General features: G+C 42.8%; 1 protein-coding gene across 1 annotated transcript; it reads left to right on the top strand.

Moving 5' to 3' along the window:
• The first annotated feature begins 1958 nt into the window (after positions 1-1958).
• Positions 1959-22047, top strand: wnt3 (wingless-type MMTV integration site family, member 3). The gene is made up of 4 exons (XM_005725820.1): positions 1959-2038; positions 14143-14384; positions 18786-19051; positions 21384-22047. Exons 1-4 carry the CDS (start codon positions 1959-1961, stop codon positions 21861-21863), a joined length of 1068 nt encoding a protein of 355 aa, XP_005725877.1. The 3' UTR covers positions 21864-22047.
• The last annotated feature ends 147 nt before the right edge of the window (positions 22048-22194 follow it).

The raw sequence follows: 22194 nt of genomic DNA, 5'->3' as shown, positions 1-22194 counted from the left end.
CCCAGCCCCTGCTGAGCAACCTCACCACCCCACTCATGCCCTAGAGGTCTCCAGGAAAGGCACTATCACCCCCAAGCCACAGCCATCCGAGACATATAGAAGTGCGGTGCAAATACTGCTACATATACACATTGCATTTATTTAAATGTAATAGTATTTATGCTGATAGGTACATCATGAGCACTGTGTAACAGCTAGTATGAACTACAAGTCTACTGTACATGATTATGGTATAATTAGAAGCATTAACGCAGTGCATAGTTGTGTAATTAATATCAGGAATTCTCAAAATTCTCAATAAAACAGGTCATTCTGACAGTTGATGAGCTTTCTGACTTGAAAACAGGATTTCCAGGAAATGCTGGCTTCCATATGGCGCCGCATTCTCAATCTGTTGTGAAATCCATCAGGTAATCTATCCAGGCTTGTATATTAATTTTTAATAAGTGTTCACTCACATTCCTATTGTGTTGATTCAAGAATTCCTCGGGTCTGAAATTGTCTGTTTGAATATTCACATGGCAAGAATGTAAAAAAAATGTTTCCTGCACTTTAGTTAGAAGTAAAATAATCCTGATTTCAAAGAAAAAGGGGATTCTTAAAAAAAACATGATGTTAAGTAAGATATTTACAGGGATAAGTCGCTTCTGAAGTGCTCGCATCTTTGATGGTAATTCCTCCCGTGATAGCCACCTGACAATGCCTTCAGACGAAACTTTTAACTAGATTATCATCACTACAACTGGGTTTGCTTGATCTCTGCTGGGTTATCTTGTTTGCATTGGTGCTGATCAGTTTCCTTGTATGTGAATCAAATGCGTGGTTACTTCAGGCTAAGTCCATCACAAGCATCCCACCCTCCTCCTTCACTCCCTATCTCCCTCTCTCCACTCCCTCCTCCTCCTCCCCGTCCCACGGCTGCTTGCCCCACAGCCCATCAGAATGACAATGGTATTGATGTAAAATGTGTCGCCTTTGGGCCGCTGAAGCATATAACCCCTGCATGCCTGGCCCAGCTACCGCCACAGTTTATGGCTTTATTGTGTTCCCTTTTATGTCCTCCCCTGTTGGGGAGGGCGGGCAACAATTTAGAAAATTCACTGTATATGTGCCCGTGCGTGTGTTGACATGTGTGTGTGCGCACTGTACGCACATGTATCCGGATCAATTAGTCAGAGCGCAACCCCCCCCCCCCGAAAAAATCAACATGTCAACATGTATGTCAGCGTGTGTGAGGCTCCTCCTGGGCAGGAGTCGGGCTACATCGCCTACCTCCAAAACCACTTTGGGGGATCATTTTTTTCCCGATGATCCCGGGATTAAGCAAGTTGAGCAACAACTCAACTCTACCTTTTTCATCTGTCCCTCCCTATCCCTCCTTCTCTCATTTCCCTCCCTCCCTCTCTCTTTTCACTCTTTCCTTTCTTTTTCACATTACCAGGGGGTGGCGTGTGATTGACAGATGGGAACGAATAATAATTTTTTTTTTCGTAACCTAAGGCCATCTTCTGTGATTGGCTTGCCAGCTGACATCTCCAAACCTCATTCTCCCCCTGCTGCCCCCACCACCCCCCCTCTTAATATTGGGCCTGTGGATGAGGCATCCTGAGGGAGAAAAAAGTAGAGAGAGAGAGAGAGAAAAATATATCTACCTTAGGGAAGAACCTCAGAGAGAGGGAGGGAAGGAGAGGACGGGTAGGAGCGTGTGTGCATGTGTGTAAGAGACACTTATTCTCTTAACTACTAGGAGACAGACACACTTTCCTGGCCCGACTCAAAGAAGGGGGGAAAAGAGGAGGAAGATTTTTTTTTTTTTGCTTCAATATCATTTTAATTTTCCCCTCATTCAACAATCAAGCTGCCCTAAAGCTTCTCTTCCTGGAAACTCTTCTTCATTGCCTACTGGAAGTTCTATGTATTGATCTACTTACCCTCTCACACACTACAAGGCTTACCTCATGGATTTGTATCTGATTGGATATTTGATGTGTGTGTGGTTGTCCAGCTCACGGGTGCTTGGAGGCTATCCCATCTGGTGGTGAGTACGAATCCACAGTTTCAGCATCAGACCCTATAGCTGCATAAAGAGAGGGAGACTTTTTTTGGTCAAATGATCATTTCTGAGAGGGCAGAATGTGCACTTTCAGTAGACTGCGTGGAAAAATGTTCTCCAGCCCAGTCCAAAGAATCTTAACCTCAAATACTAGTGTAACGGAAAAGGCTTGCCGTTCTTTTCCCCTGCACATTCAGGTCTATTTATCACGTTGGAGTATGTTATGATGCAAAAAAGGGTGAATTTTTAGTTTAAATCATTCAAACGTGGGTGTCTTCTTTTAATTTAAAGGGGATAAAATACTTCAGCGAGTGGTCACCATGCTGATGTCAACAGCAAAAGATGGACTTTGGAGTATTTGCACATAACAGTTAAAGTCATTCATAAATACATAAATTGCGTCTTTCACTCAGGGACAATGACAGGACTGATGCTGCGCATGAAAACTCAACAAAGCCTCAAAAAACAGCCCCCCCCCTATTTATAAACCATAATTAATTTCTTTTCTGAAATACAACCATGTAATTTTAGGAGTGCCTTAGGAAGTACAACAATAATGGCTTATAAGATCATCGTCATTTTGGTTTTGTTTGTTATTGTGCGTCACTGTTCTACATTCAGGCCGCCGGCCCCCCCAAAAAACCTGCCGTGAAGTGGCTCTAAAAGATTTTTGGGACTGACAAAGTCCCGTACAATTAAAAAAGAAAATATTACAAATTTGCGGTTTACCACGGGGCACAGGCTGCGCTTAAATCGGTACATTTTGGACATTTTGCTTCAATTGCAATACAATTCACCCCCTCCACTACGGATTTGTGAGGAGACAATATGTTTAGGTGCCGCAGGGTTTTACTCTTTGTTAAATTATCCCAGATCGCTTTTGGCACCAGCAACTGAAATTTAGAGGTTTATCTCATTACAGATTCAGCGACATGCAGCTGACCTCATAGCTCCTGGTCTTCTTTTGTAACATAAAGCTTCTATTTTGGAGATATTTGTGTAGGCGTATGACAAAGCTCTTTTGGCACCCGACACAATACTTGTCAGAGCTACTGCACTTTAGTAGCCCAACTAGCATGTGGTCCCACCGTGGTGCTGTCCAAACCGCGAGCATCTTCTGGTTTCATTTACAGAGCAGGCAGCTGCCAAGCACACAGGCCACAGGGCTGAAGTGTTAATGGCAAAGAGGACTTTACACCCACTCCTGGATTCAGCAAGAACCCTAAGACAACAGTGACAAAGAGCTCGGGATTCTCTCTGTGTGAATTACCTGCAGCTGTTCTGTTCAAGGAGCTTACATGACACTGGTGTAATGTTTGAACCTTAACAGTGCGCGCTACCTTTGATTTGGGTAACAAATTCTGAAGTGTAGGCTAGGGTAGATGTTACTGGAGGCGAAGTTGAGATGAAACAGGTAGCTTCAGGTGACCGGGCAGGTGCTGAGGAACGGGCACCGTCAGTGGCACCATCCCCACGGTATAGAGTATGACCAAAGGGTGACAAAATGAGCTGGTGCATCAAAAACAAGAGGGTGCCGAGTTTCAGCAAGGGCCCAGGCAGCCTCTTCCTCGCTTCTGTCTCAGGGGCGATGAGTTGGCCATAAATTCTCCAGCCAAGGTGGGACGGGTTTGAGTGGAAGAGGAGTTTTTGACTGCATTATGCCTGGCAGCCGTGCTTTTTTACAAGATGGGGTGTTGAAAACAAAACAGAGCATAAATAACTCGAGTGATATGCAGATATGCGTGGACGAGGATGAGGTGTGGTGGAGAGAAAAGCCATAGCAAACTAATGAGGAGGGTTTGGAGAGACAGAGCAGTAAACTGCCTTCTTGAAATGCAAGAATGTTGGAAAAACAGCGAGTTTGTACATCAGGTTTTGAGAGAAGTCATAAAAGCTCGAAGCTTAGATGTGACCTCACATAATCCACAGGTTCCACAGTGTTTCTATCCAGTTATCTGACAACACCATGCTCTCTGTGTGGTGAAGAAAAAATGAAATAAAGATCTTATTATTAGACTTACTGCCGCGGTTTGTTTTCACCTTTTAACCTAAGAATGATGACATAATATGTTTCTCTTATTAAACGCCAGCTTTGTTAATACTCCTAATCGTAAGTTAGTGTGGCGTAGGATCTCATCTATTTTCAGAACAGCAGCCAGCAGTGTGTTTGTTTTCCTTGCATAAACAGTGATAGCTGTAAGTGAATGATGACAGCCACTCTCAGCGATGAATTACCTCAGCTGAACTGACTCCAGCCATCGAGCACCGGCAGTGATTATCGGTTTTAACTCGGCCACAAGATGTTTAAATCCAATAACTGCTGTTTTCCTGATCCTCTGTTATCATCCCCGCTGCTAAATCCACATGAGAAAGCAGAGAAGTTGTACACCTCTTGTCAGTTTTGTCCGTGCTCTTTGTCATTAAAAGATTACTTTAAATTTACATAGCTGCTGTTGTGAGAGGTGAAATCAAATAGAGAACAATGGCAAGGAGAAAGAAAGAGGGGAATGACAGAGAAAGAGATGAAGGAATGACGCAAGAGTCTGTTAAATGTTTTTGAAAATCACCTTTAATGAGCAGTAAGTGCAACCGCGGGTGACCATTATTAGTTTAACTTCCATTCAGGTGAAGAATTATTGACACAATAAAGCAGTAAAAATAAATCTGCAACATTGACACAAAAAACTAGCAAATTCTATTTCCTACAAGTGCCAGATTATACATTTAATGCCCTTTAATTAACATTTGGAGCTTGCTATGGATACATACAACTTCCTGGTTCAATCTGCATTACTTGTGGAAGTTTCGAAAACCACTGGGGCCTCAATAATATCTGTGGCATACCTCTCAAGATCTCCTTCCCGGTTCAACCTGAGCAGCTTAAATGGGGCTCTAGAGTCCATCTCCTGGTCTCAGGAATGTCATTATCTGGCTGTGACACCCCCCCGCAACTCCAAAACCCCTACCGCTGGCAAAGGGGGCCACTTAAATGATCCTTACTACGAGAAAATCCTCCCGTCTGCAAGTCTTGTTTGAAAAGATCAAGGATGTTTAGGTATTATTCTGCAGTTGAAGGTGAAGAAAAGAGCAGGAAAATCCATAAGAATGTAATTCATAAGAAACTTTCGGGTTCCATTATGAACGGCTGAAGGCTGCCATAGGGCCAGGGTCAAAGGCAATTTAGGGCTAAAGCTTAAGAGAAATGTCTCAGCAGAAATTGACGTCCACAGGGATACTGGGCACAAAACAATAATACATTTCTAAAAAAAAAAAAAAGTATGATTATGTAACAAATGTTAAGATTCCCTTTATCCTAAAGCATCTGTAATATGACTAAATATGCATTGAAGGGACCCATTATGCTCACTTCCAGCTACGCAGAGTTATTCTTGGACGTACGCTGGGCCTCAGTGGAGCCTCATGGTTCACACACTGTCTTTTAAAAACAAGCCATTTAAGCCTATTTCCTTCTGATTGGCCGTCCCTCATAAGCAGAAGGTGTCACATGAGCATTAACGTTTCTGTTTTTTCTTGCAGCCAGCAATTTTTTTTTCTTCTAGCAGGCGAAAAAAATTTTATGTTTGCAACCGTGTTTCAAAGATGAGGTTTTGAAACTGACTGAAAAATTTGACTTGATGAAACTTGATTCAGTCACTCACTAAAAGATTTGCTGCCCTTATTTTCTGATCCATTACTTTACTTCACCCAGCGCAACAAGACTGTGGGATGACACTATCAAGGCAAAACCAAGCTAGGTAAGAGGTTCAAAGGAGTGTGGTATTTCAAAGCAGCGACGGCGAGTCCTAATCTTCTCCCACCACCAAAGGACATGGGATGTGCTCTTGTAGGAAATGACAAAGTCCCCCTGGTGCATGGCTATCAGCTGCTTTAAACCACAGGGCAGCACAGTTACTCAAAGGGAAAACAGCAACGGCCAGGGGCGAAGAGATCATTAGAGGACACGTGTGGAGGCGCACATGCACACATTATTTAAAGTCTTCATTACCTGGCTGATCTCACCTCTGTGGCTTGTTACAGAGGTCAATTATTAGTGGCAAGCAATTTCTTTGACAGACAGGGTCAGTGACAAAGATGTGCCGATCACACCTGTGCAGCCTGTGTTCAGTTAAAGCCCTCAGGTCACTGACCAGGTCAGCCGAACGCCTGGCAGATGCAGCGAGAAAAGGAGGAGGCTATCATTCAAAAATAGAAGGGGTCTCATTTCAAATAGAAGATCTTTTTACTTTGCAACCACAAAATTTAAAAATTTCTCCAAACAACAACAACAAAAGACCAAGTAAATCACGCAGGAGTGTTTCATTGAAAGATTTTCAGAACCAAAAGCTTTCTGTTTTCCTTTTGTTGCCAGAATTTTACTAATCAGTCACATTTGAACATTCTCTGGTTGCATGCAGATACACAGCAAAAAAACCATCTGATATTTTCTGACAATAATTCAGTTTATTATTAGTATTTTTTATTATATTTTTTTATTTGCTATTAAGATTTTCTGACCACAACAACAGCCCTGAAAAATTAAACACTGCCAGAGAGGTTAAGCCACCAGACCAGCCAATGAGTTGCCAGACTGACACAAGTGTAGAGGAGAGAAAAAGTTGCATAAAGATTGCATGGTCTTGCAACAGCAGGTCCAAAGAAATGGGGAGTGTCTCAGACTGCAGCAGCAGCTCTGAGTGAAGTGTGTGTGAACCGGCGGGCTTTCTTAACCGCGTTTTATTTAATTAAAGCCATTCATTTTTTAAAATTACTTTTAAAGACAATTTGTGGTGTCTGAAATAACCACAATGAAATTCCTGAAATACAGTAAGAGATTTGCAACAGTTCGGTGTGAGTTATGATTTGCATGAGATGCATTGCCGCTGACAATTCGAGCAGGAGTGCCAACAAGCTGCCTTTCATGAAGAGAAGCTGGGGACAATGCGCTGTTTGAGTTGCGGTTCATTCAAACACTCCCTCAGGACTCAAATAAGCTCTGTCCTCTCAAGACAACAGCTCAGACTCTGTTGTGTCCACCTACCAGCAGAGAAAGATGCCAAGTTCCCGCTCTGACATTCATTTATCAGTGCCTTATACTCCCCAGAGCACTTCAGTGCAGAGCTACTGCTGCTCTCATTCTCTTCCTGACAGGGAGGTTCACAAGTTTACACCATGTTCAGTTTCCCTCTGCACATCTCCATACTTGTGACTGCAGGGGCTCCTTGTCCCAACTCCGCATGCTCCGCAGCAGTCTGGAGAGAGAACTCGGAGAGGAGGGGAGGCAGAAGGAGGTAGAAAGACAGAACAGGTTCGAACATTTTTCAGGGGTCCTGTCATTTTTTATCTGATCAGCCAGGAGCTGTTAGACTACAAATCAAAAGTGTGCCGAAGAAAAAGAGAAGACAACAAAACACAGATAGCAGCTTTGCATTCCAGCCTCCACCAGGAAAAGTCTCATCCTCGGGCAAAGCCGGCAACTTTCCTTGGCCCACTTACTCTCTTTCGAGTGTCTTTATCTCTCTGTGGATTCTGTCGGGGGGATTCATAGATGAGATACCGACGGCAGTGTTTTTGGCGCACGGTGCCGCCTGCTTTTGCTACGGCCTCGTTTAGCAATGTGACATCCTCCAGGCAAATCTCCCAAGCTGAGCCGCAGCATCAACATATAGCGGTATATCGGAGGCAGATTAGAGTTTAATGCAAACAACAGTCTTGCAGTTTGTTACTGCAGAGGAGCGTCGCTCTCACAGAAGAAGTGACACAACACACATGGGACTCAATGCTTCAGGCACAGACCCAGCATACGCTAACAAAACAACTATAATATCTATAAAGTTTCTCTATGGGAAATAAGTTAACTTATTCAGACACGGCTAAGAACAATTGGAACACATCAGGGCTGGTTTTAGAGTGAAATATTAAGGTGCACTGATAACAATAACAGGTGGATGTAGATGTAGCCCAAAAGCTGAGAAAGAGGACCAGAAAGCCATATGTTGCAACTCAAAGCCAGTGTTATGAACTCAGATGTTAAAGAAACATTTGATGGAGAAAAGCCACTGCAGCCCTGAACTGTACTAGCATGTCAGCGAGGTGCATATCAGAACAAATGTCTAACTTTCCAGCTCCCTAATATGAAGTCCATGTGAAATCAGCTTGCATCGACGTGCAAAAAGCACAGCTAATAATGTGGGACATCCACTGGTAGAGAGTGGGTGTCTTCTGCTACATACTGCACCCTTTTTTCTGGCCTAATCCTCAACCGTAACTCATACCCACCATAAAAGCAACGTGGTTAGGGAAATGTTATCTCGAGCTGAGCGTTTTTGCCCTCAACATGTTGGTGTTTTGAGACCAAATGTGAAAAGCAGGGGTGGATCTGAGTGTGAAATAGAAGTGTCACACGCTCATTGGCTAATAATTTACAATATGTTACCCAGTGAGCATAATCGTTCCTTTCTGTCTCCAACAATGACAATAATTTGCAAAATAAACTTCATGTTGTCTTTGATATACCCTCAAGTTAGCGATGGAGCCCATAAAGTGAACAGGAAAATCTTTACTGAGGTCACGGAGAAAGGGCACCGAGGGCAGCTTTCCTATAGACTTATGTAGTCTTTGACAACCAAAGGAGTCGCCTCCTGCTGGCCATTAAAAGGAATGCAATTGACTTACAGTAGCAACATCCATCTTTTATGCTATCTAGGCATAAGCCAAACAGAACTTTACTGGAACCGTGAACACAAAAGAAGCAAATTATATAAAAGATATACCAGCAATAGTGTCCTAATATTGTTTTAAGATTAAGGGTTCGAGTGTTAAATTCGGATCTGCCTACTACAGAGATCTCATGAAGACAGGAGGAATGTTCCCACACCACTCCACTATCCAATGATTGTGTGTAGTTTTGTTAGACATGCTAACTTTACATGTGGATTTTAAACTGGACCTTTATTTTTGGTTATTTTCTAACTGATGGCTTAGGATGTTTATTCTATTTGGACTACACCTAACACATTGTATTGGTTTGACGTCTGGTAATTGGGGGTTAGTAAACAGCCTCTAGGTGCATTCAGATCACCGTCAGGTGTTAATTGTGCCTTACATATTAATGGACACCGATAAAGCAAGAGGAAAAGATATATTTTAAGACAACAAATAGTCCCATAAACCAGTGGTTATTACTGGCCTGGGTACCTATTATCAATTCTCACTAAGAGCACATATATTGGATTTCTATAGATTCTAATAAAGTTTGAAGAAAACGTCAGATCTGTTTGTAAATGACAAATCTTTCATCTGTAGCATCTTTAGTATACCACTGTTGTAGGTATACTAAAGATTTGCATATTGCACTTTCCTAGTTTACTGCCCAAGAGGAGAACAATTTGATTAGTTGGAATAATTTACAGAGTCAAACATAAAAACTCAAAAATACTTGCAGGTCTCTATAATTAAAGAAGACAAATGCACCATTAGTTCTACCTGCTCTCTGACATCTTATACGACATTTACAAATATGTTTAATGCAAATTTAGCATTTCATCTGTTGCCATGTACTGTAAATAAAGATTGTGTTGGAATTAGAAACCAATAAAATCATTACCAGCATATATACAAGCACAGCCACGGTTAGCATACTAACTAACTAGACTTACAAACTATAGCTGCAATTGTTACTTTCCACATTTTACAAGCAAAACATATAATAAACATAAAATACACTAGCCTGTAATCATCAATCAGCTTTAAACATTGATCAACAATGTAAAATTACAACATGCTTGGGTCATTGTACTTCTAGTACTAATCAGTTAAGTTTTAGTTTTTCAGCTTTAGCAAAACAGCAAAATGTGACTGAGCGTGTAGTTAACTGTTGCCCCCGGAGAAGCTTTTAGCACACCAACAATAGGCCAACACATGGTAGAGATCGCTAAGAGAACCCAACTTGTTGTTAAAATAACGCTTCACTGTGGCTATAAGCCAAAAGCAGAACAATTAAAGGTGTAGTATACGATACTGTAATGCTTTTACTTTAAAAGTGGGATGACTATACACAGAGCTATCTGTTAGCTTAAAGCTAAAAACATACAAGCTAGATGAAACAGCTTGGCTAATTTCCTCTGTTCAGATTGTGTCAAATAGTTATAATTAATAAATATAAGTACACAAAAGTATGCTTCTAGTCAAGACAAAGCACATCTTTTTACACCATATGTAAATAAAGAAATAATAAAAATAAAACTTAGAATATAACCTAAATAACATTTTCCTTACATATTAAAATGAAACAATTTTGCTTAATTACTGAGAAACACAAAATCTGGGATTAGCTCTTCCTGACAAATTTACAGAAAAGATTTAAAACACAATAAACAAACATACAGATTAATATGAGTGACACTATTATTGCTGAGTGATACATTAGTAACCCTAACGTTAACATATTGAACACAAAGAATAATATTTTGTTGATTACACAAAGTGACAGTGTAGCGATCTGTGCCAAATTTGACAGATAAACTTCAATAGTTATGAAATTTGAATTTCAGCTCTTCTGTATGACCTCTGTTGGTGCATGCTCTTGTAAAGTCATGCTGTCTTTGACTGTCTAGAATTATCACACCAATGTAATGAGTCTTCAAACAGCGTAAGGTGCCCGCGGCAGGTTTGTCCACACTAATCTGTAAATTTGTGTATTTCAACACTGGTAAAGTCTGACAAGCCATTTTGAAGTCACATTTGATTACACCTTCATATCCCTGTGGGCACTCACCTATAATGACCCTCTATTTGCTTAACGAGGCAAACAGGCTGGAGAGCAACACTCCCGAGCTGCTTAGATTTGTGCTTATCGGCCCTGGTCATGAACTTCTGTGGACACATCGTGCTAACGGCAATGAGGTCAAATGTCATGTTGTTTTCAACAAGTTCAGAAGGTCACCTGGTACGTTTCGTGTCCCTGGATATAGGCAGCTGTCACACACTGAACCCTGTAACGCAGACCTCCCACGACACAGCACATGAGTCGACTCTTCTATTCAGGTTGAGCTTGCTCAGAAACAAAACAAGAACTAAAATGTGCAATAAAGACATGCCTTGCACCTAAATTTCCTCCCCAAGCAGCAGAGACTGCAGTAGTGATTTTATTGCACTGGGAGTGGCTGAGCCAAAAGTTTTTGTTGACAGTGTTATAGTCTTGATTGCGTGAATTCCCATTTCTCAGCAAGGTGTGTGGTGGAATCCCTTTGTTTCCTTTGCTTCATTTCTGTGGTTTCCAGTGGCCCATCATACTTTCACATCAGTCCGGTTTAGATACTGAGAAAACCCCCAACCAAGCTGTAAACCCCCAGGCCAGAAGAGGCCCCACACGGATGTGCCCGGGCATGCACCTGCCAAGCCCTGCCGTTTGCTGCTGCTCTTCTGCTCGTCTCATCCCCTGCAGCAGATTCCCCCGGCATTCTGCCTCTCTGGAGGTCTCTGCGTCTGCTGCTCCCTCACTCGGTTGAGACACGTTGCGCGTAGCTTCCGAGAAGTGAGGCAAAGCGGGCAGGATCAGCAGTGCACACATGCGGTCTCTGTGCATGCATCTTCGTGTGTGTCTGTTTGCACATTGAGTCTTGTAACTCTCATTAACACCTAGCCAATAACTTATCCCTTTCATCTTATCTATCCATAAGGATCAAGCGAGGCACATGCTTTGCAAACAAAGACAAATAGCCTGGCAGATCCACAGCCTGTTGTTTAAACACGCTATGTCCACCACAAAGTCCCATGTGGTTAGCTAATTGATTCCATCAGAAATCCTGCCCACCACAGCAAACAGATTCATCCTTTTGAATGGCACAGTGGTCTGATTCATAAATATCTGACTTGAGCAAGAGAGATTTGTCTTTGAGGTAGCTCATTGATGTTGTTGGGGAGCATGTGACACCAGCATTCATCTAGTGGCTCATCATCCTCTCTGGTCTATCCCATGACTGAGAGATTAATGGGCAGCAACCCATCTAGCAGACAGTGTAATTAAGGTCCTTAGTCACTCAGTCACCAGACGGAGTGAAGTCAGCAACACTTGAACTCTGATGTTGGTGGGATTGGGACTGGCAGATGAGATAATGTGGCTACATTCGCTTGGGTAAACTCAAGACAAGAACATGAATGGAGATTGATGAGCACTATCAAATTACTAGCTCCGCATGGGAACATGAAATCGGAGAAAATGGCATGTTAACTTTGAGTTATTAATAGACAGCAAGCGTATTTTTCCTTGTGCGTAGCAGCATTCGATAATTTTTGAGTATCAGATCAAGTTTTGTTATGAGCTTCCACGTGAAACATAAGAATTGTTTATTGTGTATCTGTGTCAGTCACAAACCTCACAGCAGCAACACAATTGGCTCAGCTGATTATGGGATGATCAAATTACATTAGGTCGTCTGTAAAAGCAAAACAGTTTCATGTGCCAGAATGCTACCTCCGCTAGTAACTCTTAATACCTGGCAAAATATTAATCTAAGGCTACCAATGCTTAGATGAAAAACAGTATAAAGAAGGAAGATGTGGGTGCAGGGGGTTTGGTGGGAGCTTCATGTAGAAGTGCACATGAGTATCTAAGAGCCGAATTTTTTTCTTCCCAACTTCAATGGCTTCACTTGTGTGTTCGGGTGGGGCACTGCACTGCACTCATCTGTCAGAGTCAGTGCCTGCTATGATTGGGTTGCGCCCTGCGGGTGTCCTGAGGTCATCCCGAGTGGCGCTCTGATCTGATCGGCATCAATTGTTCCCGCGTGATCCTCTAAGGGCCTCCAGCGCCACGTTGTCCAGTCAGACTCAGCTAAGTGCTGCAGAGTCTGCAGACTCCTGTGAACTGCCAGCACATCTTTACACCTCTTACCCTGTACACACTCAAATCACATGCATACATTGCAAAACAATTACCAGCTGGGCAAGCTTGTATTCAAACACATATTTTTCATGGGGTGATAAAGGCTATGCACAGAAATAAATAAACAAGAAATATAAATCTGGCATCTAAGAGAGCTTCTGGAAGAAAATTTTGTTTGAGCTTGTCAACATGAAAAGCGTGTTAAAACATGGGCATGACACACACGTCTTCTCTCTGTCTTTTATTTCAAGAGAAATAGAAAGCAATTAAAATTAATTACCTGAGTGAAACTATAATGGTTTCTGGCAACACATGCTGAGCTCGACTGTTTGGCAGTGATTAATCCCTGCTTAGACACATCTGCACGAGTCCTCTGGTGAGGCGCATCGCCTCAGACGTGCCATCTTCGTGCATCACCATCAGTGTTCTTAACACATCACCTCCAGAGGACAACCGCAAATTAATGACGGTACTGCAAGGGCAGGTGTTTTCATATATTCGAAATCACACAAGGGGGCTTTTCCCCAAACTAAACAGACAGGTTCTTGTGTGTGTTATCAGTTAGATCAGCAGATCTGTGCAAGCTAACAAGTGGAAACACTTTGAGAAGTCAGTACTAATAGCTTGTATCCCTGCCCTGAAGTGGGCTTATTAGCCTCCTCTCTCTGGTGAGAAAAAAGGAAGCAAAATAAAGAGGAGCTCTTAGTATAAACAATATAAATCAATAAAACACTCAGGTATGAATCATTGTACTCTCTCAGGGCTACATTTATAGTGTAATGGGAGATTAATGAATACAGAAGCAGTCTCCACTCACAGAGCAGGTTGCCTTTCAGTGAGGCCTCCCTGGCAGGTTACCACTCTTGCTATTGTGGAACTGAGTTCACAGAGGGCACAGAAAATGTGAGGGAAGCACAGGGACGGGCTTTTGAAAGAATACCAAGCTAATGTGAGAAATGTACAGCTTAGTTTTATTTATTTTTTGCTTATAAAACCTACAATAAAAATGTCAAAGTTCCTAAAAGTCAGATAGCAGTACCAAATTTATTCAATGGGTACAATTATTTGGGCACTTTTGCTAAATATGTCTTGAGGTTTGATGCAAATCCTCAGGAAAAAATAATAAATAAGTGTTTTTTGCACTTGTGTGTTTAACACAGAGGTGCTGATCTCACTTAACGATGCTTTCCCTCTCTCTGTGACACAGGTCCCTGGCACTGGGGCAGCAGTACTCATCTTTGGGCTCCCAACCAATCCTGTGTGGCTCTATCCCCGGCCTCGTACCGAAACAGCTGCGTTTCTGTCGCAACTACATTGAGATTATGCCCAGTGTCGCTGAAGGTGTCAAGCTGGGGATCCAAGAGTGCCAGCACCAGTTTAGGGGTCGCCGATGGAACTGCACCACCATCAAGGACAACCTGGCCATTTTCGGCCCTGTTCTAGATAAAGGTAGGACTTTTTTTTAGGTTGCTATATCTTTCATGCTGATTTTTGTACTGACATACAGGCTTACTGAGTAAAATAAATGATCTAGAGGGATCTAAATAATCTCTTCCAAACAACACCCAACTTTAAAATGCAGTCTTTGAAGGTAAGGCTACTGCAAGCTGTTACAAAACTGGTGTTTAACACTTTCCACCCTAAGGCTCAGCACTGCCTGAGCTGCCTGGGCTTTTGCTGACAAACGACTAACTAGGGCAATTACAATAATATCCACCTTTCCTGGCTGCACTGAGAAATGAGTGCAGGTACAAGCACTGACACATTAGTCATCTTTATCTTCTATATTGCATTTATCTTCAAACTCATGGGCTTTTTTTTTGGTTTTTCCCAACCTTGTTTACACACTCGTACATGAAAGAAGGTCAGTGCGGTAAATCTCTCAACAAAACCTGACAGCTGATGTACTGGAGGCATCCATCAGGTGCTGTACACGCAGAATGCTAAGTGTAAACTATCCCTACACTTATCTGCGTCAATTAGGCAGTCCCACCAGACCTGACAGTGGGAAACAAGGCACACAGGTGTCCTGCTTAAGGCCTTCCAGTCCCTAATTATAAAGGCAGACGTTTGTGTGTTGCGTGTGAGGTTGCTGATTGGAAATGAATTAGCCTGTGTGTCAGAGGCGAAGGAATCTGGGCAGAAATGGGCAGTGTGAGCAGTCCAAGCTCCTCTGTCAAATAAAAGGGAGAGGGGAGGCCAAATGAGATTACAGGCAATAGAAAAGGGCCGGGGGGCTCCGCTCAACCCCTACTGTGCATGAAGGCCAGTGCGCGCCTCACACAGTCCAGCTCCCACGGACACCCCATTCACACGCCCTTTTGACTCTGTCATGAAAACAGGCTGAAAGGGGATCTCTCCCAACCTAGCCCGAGTGTGCACAGTGGGATAGGGAAGGATAGGATGGAGGGAAGGAGGTAAGGATGTAAGGATGAAGAGTGTGCCACTTTGGGAGTGATTAATGGAGAAGCTCATGCTAGGGAAGCAAGAGCTACCAACCAGTACCCTGGCCACCTTAAGCTGTGGGTTGGCTGCCGTGGTGCTGTTGGTGGATGCCTGGAGGAAGTGGGGGGTTGAGGTGCTGCAGTGGGTGGTGGTGTATGGGATTTCGGATCAGGGTGTTGGCGGAGGGGTGGCTGGTGGGAGAGGAGGGGGACTTGGGGAGTTTAGGGAATGCCAGCTCCGGGCAGAGCTGGGCTGTGGGGGCGCGAGTCGCTGGACCCTTTGTGTGGATAATACGGTGTGACACAAGGGAAACAAAGGCGGATTGATGGGCCCAGCAGGTAGCAGGAGCAGCGCTAGCCTTGGCTAACAGCCAGAGCTCCAGGGGCCCGGGGCTCACAGGCCCCTGTTTTGGAGGGCCCACTTAGGCTTGCCAGGGCAAGTAGGGATGCCCAACATGAGGACAGTATGTCATCCAGTGTTGTTCATTGGACATTTAGATGAAAACCTCTTTTCATTAGGGATAAACAATAAACATGAAATGTGTAGACAAACAGTTTCTTATTGTTTCAGTTTTACAAAAGATATCAAAAATAATTAACAAACATAGTTTTGATTAACGTTATTTCACTGTCTGTATTTCTCAAGATTTTCTCAAAAGCAGCCAACATAAAAAAAGGGTTTTGGTTTTGGGACACTGACTGCAGTCAAATTGTGGGTGGGGAAAATATGGCTAGCTTCCAGACAAACATTTGTAAACTTTGTCTGTGGCTTGTTAAGTGGTCTCATTGAGTTTTTGGCAGTGGATCCATCAAAGAATTTCTAGCTCTAGTTGCCAGTGTGGTCAGCAAAATAGGAGCTTAATTCTCCAGTCGTGTTCATACAAATTTCAAAACTCAAGTCGTGCAATTCCGTAGATCAGATATTCCAGCTGTTGAAAGCCTGAAGGTCTGTTCTGTATAACTATCATAGAGGGGGAAAAGCTGGGATGCTAGGTAAAATGTAAATAAAAATGTTGCACAATGATTTCCAATTCTATTGATTAATGGTGTTAAAGCAATATGGTTCAGATTTTTTAAGAGAGAAATCTCTTTATTTTGGATCCAAAACTAGAAACATGCTTTAAAAAAAAGGTGGGACAAGGACTATAAAATACTATAACGATTCTAATAACCCAGAGGCAACATTGGAAATGTTCCTGATGTTGCCAACTTGTTTGTGCCTGAGTTCATTTAAGATTTATGCAAACTGGAAAACTGTCCCCGTGTTCGGGCCATCAGAAATGTTTTATTCCTTTTGAAAATTATGGGAAAATCACGGCCTCCAGGGTAAAGTGAAGAACATCCAACATTATTAGTACACAGTTCAAAGGTTAGCATCCATAATGATGCAGTGAGGCGTCAGTGCACATAGAATAGGTAGCTTGGAGATCTGTAAGGGCACCATTAATGCTGAATACAGGTGCTTCTGTTCAGCCAACACTTGGGGAACACCCTTTTTAGCACTTTCTGGGGATATTGCAGCATCATAGCTCCACAGTAAGAGAGTCTTGGTGCAGGGAGAAATCATTTGGTGTCATATGAAATGGCAACTGAGCAGAACTGTCTTACCGCATCTCATATCAGTTGCACAGAAGTAGCTGTAAGTAATCTGGGCGCTACATATAAACAATATATAAGCGGCGTTTTTTTCCTGAATAGTTTCGCCAGGATTACTGTCTAAGGACAGCGCTAGCAAGAACAAAAAACAGCCCGTTCGTGTTGGTGGAAAAATGTACCATGTTGACCAATCAAAAAATGATATGACAACATGACATTTGGTTGTTTAGGAAGAGGGGGACGTTTTAGGAGTGAGCGAGTTTTGAGATGTGAGAGATTTGTGACGTTTAGCGTGTTTGGAGTGTGTAGTTAATGTGTTGTCTTGTGTAGTTAGCGTGTAGTGTTGTGGATAGTTTTGTGTTGTGTGTCAGAACAATGAGGCGACTGCTGTCTCCAGGTAGAAACAGGAGTGATACACCTGCTGCTGTCAGACCTGCAGGTATCAGGCTGTGATGTTCTCCTTTATAGTGGACAGAAATTATTTTTTTGGTGGCACAAATAATTTTTGTGGCATCTTATTGAGCAGAACAGCTGATTGTTCTGTAAATAGTTTGAAATGGTTATTTAAAAAAGGGGTAAGAGGTAAATGGCTGCAAATTACTTTGTTGTTTGCAAAACTTGTGAATATTTTAAAATTGACAATTTATATTTGCATTTAAAGTTATGAAATATGATTCATTAAATATGTTTGTGGTTGTTACAGTAAAAAATGTAACTTTTTCTACTCAGATTTTATGTTTTTTGTCTGATTTTAGATCAATTGTGTTAATACAGTATGCCAAAATGAAAACATAACTGTAAATTCAGACACGTGAGGTTGTGCTGAAAACAATGATACCAAACAAGGCAAAGGAAATCGTTTTTAAAGGTGAAATGTAGAGAGAAAATCAAATAATTAATTACTTTTAGAATCTTGTAACTCAGTTACCTTTTTGAAGCAGTAACTAGTAACTACAATTAATTACTTTTTCAAAGTAACTTGCCCAACACTGCTGGTATCAAACTTTAAAAAATGTCTTTTTATTTAAATGTAGGTTAAGCGCTCTGAAATCATTGGATCTGTTTGTGTTTTCATTTAACAAAGCCCCTCACCTTTTTTTGGAATCGATGTCACGGGACACCCATAGTGTGTGTTTTTATATATCTGGTGGAGTGTAATGGGTTAGCCACAGTAAGTGTGCTGTGATTGTGAAACAATGGTGTCTGGTTACATAATAAGCTGTTGTCTTCAAAGACAGCGTAACTCCATCCATCAGAGTGAAGAAGAAACAGCCTGACACACTGCTAGGTTTCACCAGAAGGCCTTAGGCTGTAAACAGGAATGGGTGGGTGGGTGGGGGGGTAACAACATTCCTGAAACACTATCCAGATGCAAAGCAGCACACCTCAGGGATGACAGGGGGTCACTTAGATCCCACTGAGCGTTAGACTACAATAGGCTGATGTCACTGCAGGGACTCTGTTGTTAGGTTCCTTGGTGGTTCTTCCACGTCACTGATGATGATCAGAACTGTGTAAACATAGTTAAACATTGTTTATATTATATTGTATATAGGAGATGTTAAGGTGTTCTTCTATAGGATAGGCTTCTTGTTTTATTACAGTGGCAAATACCTGTCCATTAATGTGCCTTCTCAAAGATGAAATGTTGTGTTAAAAGGTTAGCGCCTGAAGGTATCCCTTTCAATACATCTGTCTGGATGTTGGCAGTAGTAAAGATCACCTTGTCTACGTTTACCACAAGATTGACACACTTCCTTTCCTTCTCCTTTTCTCTGTCTTTCTGTCTGTCTTCGTCCGTCTCTTTCAGCAACCAGAGAGTCAGCATTCGTCCATGCTATAGCTTCAGCGGGCGTTGCATTTGCAGTGACACGCTCATGTGCCGAGGGCACGTCGACCATGTGTGGGTGCGACTCCCACCACAAGGGCCCTCCAGGGGAGGGCTGGAAGTGGGGTGGCTGCAGCGAGGATGCAGAGTTTGGGGTGCTGGTGTCCAGGGAGTTTGCGGACGCCAGAGAAAACCGTCCAGACGCTCGCTCAGCAATGAATCGGCACAACAACGAGGCGGGACGCACGGTAAACACATTTACTATTAGGAACCTGCAGGGCTGCACTGTTATTTTTCTACTTTTCACATGGAAAAGTAGAAAAATTTCAGTTCAATTAAGTTTATTTGTATCGTATAAAATCACAACAATATTTGCCTCAAGGTGTTTTATATTGTAAGGTAAAGACCCTATGATAACATCGAGAAAAACCAAATATTCAGACGGCACCTCTATGAGCAAACACTTGGTAACAGTGGGAAGGAAAAACTCCCTTTATACAGGAAGAAACCTCAGACTCAAGAAAAAATGACAAAATATCTCAAAAATAATGATTATTTATTATCTGAATATTTAGCTCAGTTTTAGTATTAGCTTACATGTTTTGTGTGTTTTCAGACTAAATGTACTTGTCAGATGAAGCACTCTGATAAGCCATGTTAGTTAGTTACAATTATTGGTCAACGTTTAACCACGGTGATGTAAAAACAATGGACAAAAAGCTGAGTGAAAATATTACTATTTTGGATTACTGATTGCTCATGTGACAGGCATGATATAGGTATTTGACTTGTCCTCACAATCCCAAGTTTCCATCTGAAAATGAGCACTTGACTTTGAATGACTGGTTAATTACTGATCTAAGCAACATTCATCTACCCGCCATGCCCCCACACCTTGCCTTTCATGCCTTGCATCCCAATGAGAAATTCCCCGACAGTCAAATAACCCAAGTGAGCTGAGGGGGAAAAAAAAGAAGCAAATCAGCTCAGTCTTAAAACATCACTGGCTGCTGTCACTGCTGGGAGAAAACAGGCTGCTCGCTGAGAGGCAAAACAGGGGGACCACACGGCAACAAGACAGCCCTTTGATGCGCACAGCAGCAGTCAGAGCGACCACAGGAGCTCACTGAACAGAGGTAATGTCAGAGGAGTCACCCGTCCTCTCCACCTGGCCCTCTCACGCTTCATTATTTAGCCCCGAGGGCCTTGGATTTGATGTTGGCATGACAAGCTCACGGTGTGATGTCACTGGTCCACTTTTCTCCCCTCTACTCACCCAGAGGTGCCACAGCCACCTGCCTTCCGCCCCAGCTGGGGGATTTCTGCAGCTAAATATAGCTGTTGAGCTAAAGCACAACACAATGAAAAACCGAAAACATAAAAACACGGCCCATGGGAGCATACTCACAATGTGAGCCAATAACTTCAGAGAGAATTAGCAGCGGCGCAGAGCCTCCATACTCCACAGCTGCATGACACTTCAATAAAGTGCAGCCACTGGCATATTGTTTTTCTTGGCCTGCTTTGCAAGGCTTTAGTGGTTTTGTTAGTCTGCATTACCGAATTCACTCTAAATCTCTGAGCATAAAGCTTTACCAGATCTTGTTCCGTTGTGGCAGCTTCCAAAACAGTTATCAAACTAAGACCAGCACATTTTACACTTCAGAGCAATGCGTTGCACAAAGAGAAAAAAAATCATAACTTGTTTCTACCCAGAGGACAACAGCTGTAGTTAAAATCTCACCAACCTCACAGCTCCAACGTTCTGCCAAAAGAAGCGTACTTAAAGATTTATTGGCTAGGTGAGAATTTATTTAAATTTTTTGGAGCATACCGAACATATACAGACAAAAAGTGATCTGTGTGTTTAAGAAGCGCACTATCCTTTCATGCAGTGACTCAGGATTGTCAGTGAAATCTGTTCTGAATCCAGCTGGATGAGGCAGATTTTCTTTTCTGGGCAAGAGTCATGACGCTCAAGAGATGATGCTTTAGTGAGGAAAAGTGTTATTAGAAAAGCTTAAAAATCTTGGATGCATGCTGAGATGCCAAATATGTGGTTTTCACTTTATTTCAGTCACTATAGTCAAAAGAAGGTTGTCATTTCCATCTGCAGCAATTCATATTTGGACTTATGGTTCATTTCTGGGACTCCCAGCGCCTCCATGTGCAGCCAAGACAAAGAAAGTAGTGAGAAGACCTATTAAAAGGACAGAAGAGACAGCAGATATTACACAGATTGTCAGAGAAACGGTATGAAAAGGAAGCACTGAGGTAGAGGAGGGTTACAAAGTGGCTTGCAGATGCACAATAGGTGGGCAAGTGTGAGTACAGCCTCGTGTTGCAATTAGGTGGCCTACCTAAACGAATATTAACCCTTTCAAGCCTGGGAAATAATTAAATGTGTTTCTTAAACTGTCGGACACATTTTTAAATAACGAATTAAATATAAATTTAAATATATGCGTTTTAATTTGTATAATATTTGCCACATCTAGCATTTTTTTGCAACATTTGAAAAAGGGAGAAAACATTTTCCCACGCACAGACTTTTATTCTGGTTTCTTTTCTCGTTCTCAGACTATCCTGGATCACATGCACCTGCGCTGCAAATGTCACGGCCTTTCTGGAAGCTGCGAGGTGAAGACGTGCTGGTGGGCGCAGCCGGACTTCCGCATGCTGGGCGACTACCTGAAGGACAAGTACGACAGCGCCTCAGAGATGGTGGTGGAGAAGCACCGCGAGTCTCGTGGCTGGGTGGAGACCCTGCGAGTCAAGTACGCCTTCTTCAAGCACCCCACTGAGCGCGACCTGGTGTACTACGAGGGCTCGCCCAATTTCTGCGAGCCCAACCCAGAGACGGGCTCCTTTGGGACGCGCGATCGTGTCTGCAACGTGTCGTCGCACGGCATTGAGGGCTGCGACCTGCTGTGCTGCGGACGCGGCCACAACACCCGGACTGAAAAACGCAAAGAGAAGTGTCACTGCATCTTCCACTGGTGCTGCTACGTCAGCTGTCAGGAGTGTGTGCGCGTCTACGACGTACACACGTGTAAGTGAGACAGACAAGCTGACTGCTGGACCTTCAACTCCCCACCTCCTGCATGACTTCCTTGATTCCCCCACCACACACACACACACACACACAAGCGCAGTCAAAAACATATTCATCCACACACATTCAAGCCCTAATGGGTAATGGCACATCAGTAATGGATACTTCTGTACCATTTTTTGTACAAACCATGCACAAGAATCTATCTTCCAAACCACTACCCCCATAACTACATAATATCTGAGCAGAATGTGTCCCGTGTTGACCTGATGGATAACTTGGTCCACTCTTACGGGAAGAAGCTAGAGTTGCCACTCTCCCCTCGTTCGTCCTCAC

This window comes from Pundamilia nyererei, unplaced genomic scaffold, assembly GCF_000239375.1.
Source record: "Pundamilia nyererei isolate P.nyererei 1_Seehausen unplaced genomic scaffold, PunNye1.0 scaffold00017, whole genome shotgun sequence".
Taxonomy (NCBI): Eukaryota; Metazoa; Chordata; class Actinopteri; order Cichliformes; family Cichlidae; genus Pundamilia; species Pundamilia nyererei.
Note: the sequence above shows the minus strand (reverse complement) of the source record. Positions and strands in the feature narration are given on the sequence as shown.

Bases quoted from the DNA above. Each gene is read 5' to 3' on its own strand.
- wnt3 (XM_005725820.1), top strand. From the start codon at position 1,959: ATGGATTTGTATCTGATTGGATATTTGATGTGTGTGTGGTTGTCCAGC. The intron at 2,039-14,142 runs GTGAGTACGAAT...TCTGTGACACAG, and splicing joins GGAGGCTATCCCATCTGGTG to GTCCCTGGCACTGGGGCAGC. The intron at 19,052-21,383 runs GTAAACACATTT...TCTCGTTCTCAG, and splicing joins ACAACGAGGCGGGACGCACG to ACTATCCTGGATCACATGCA.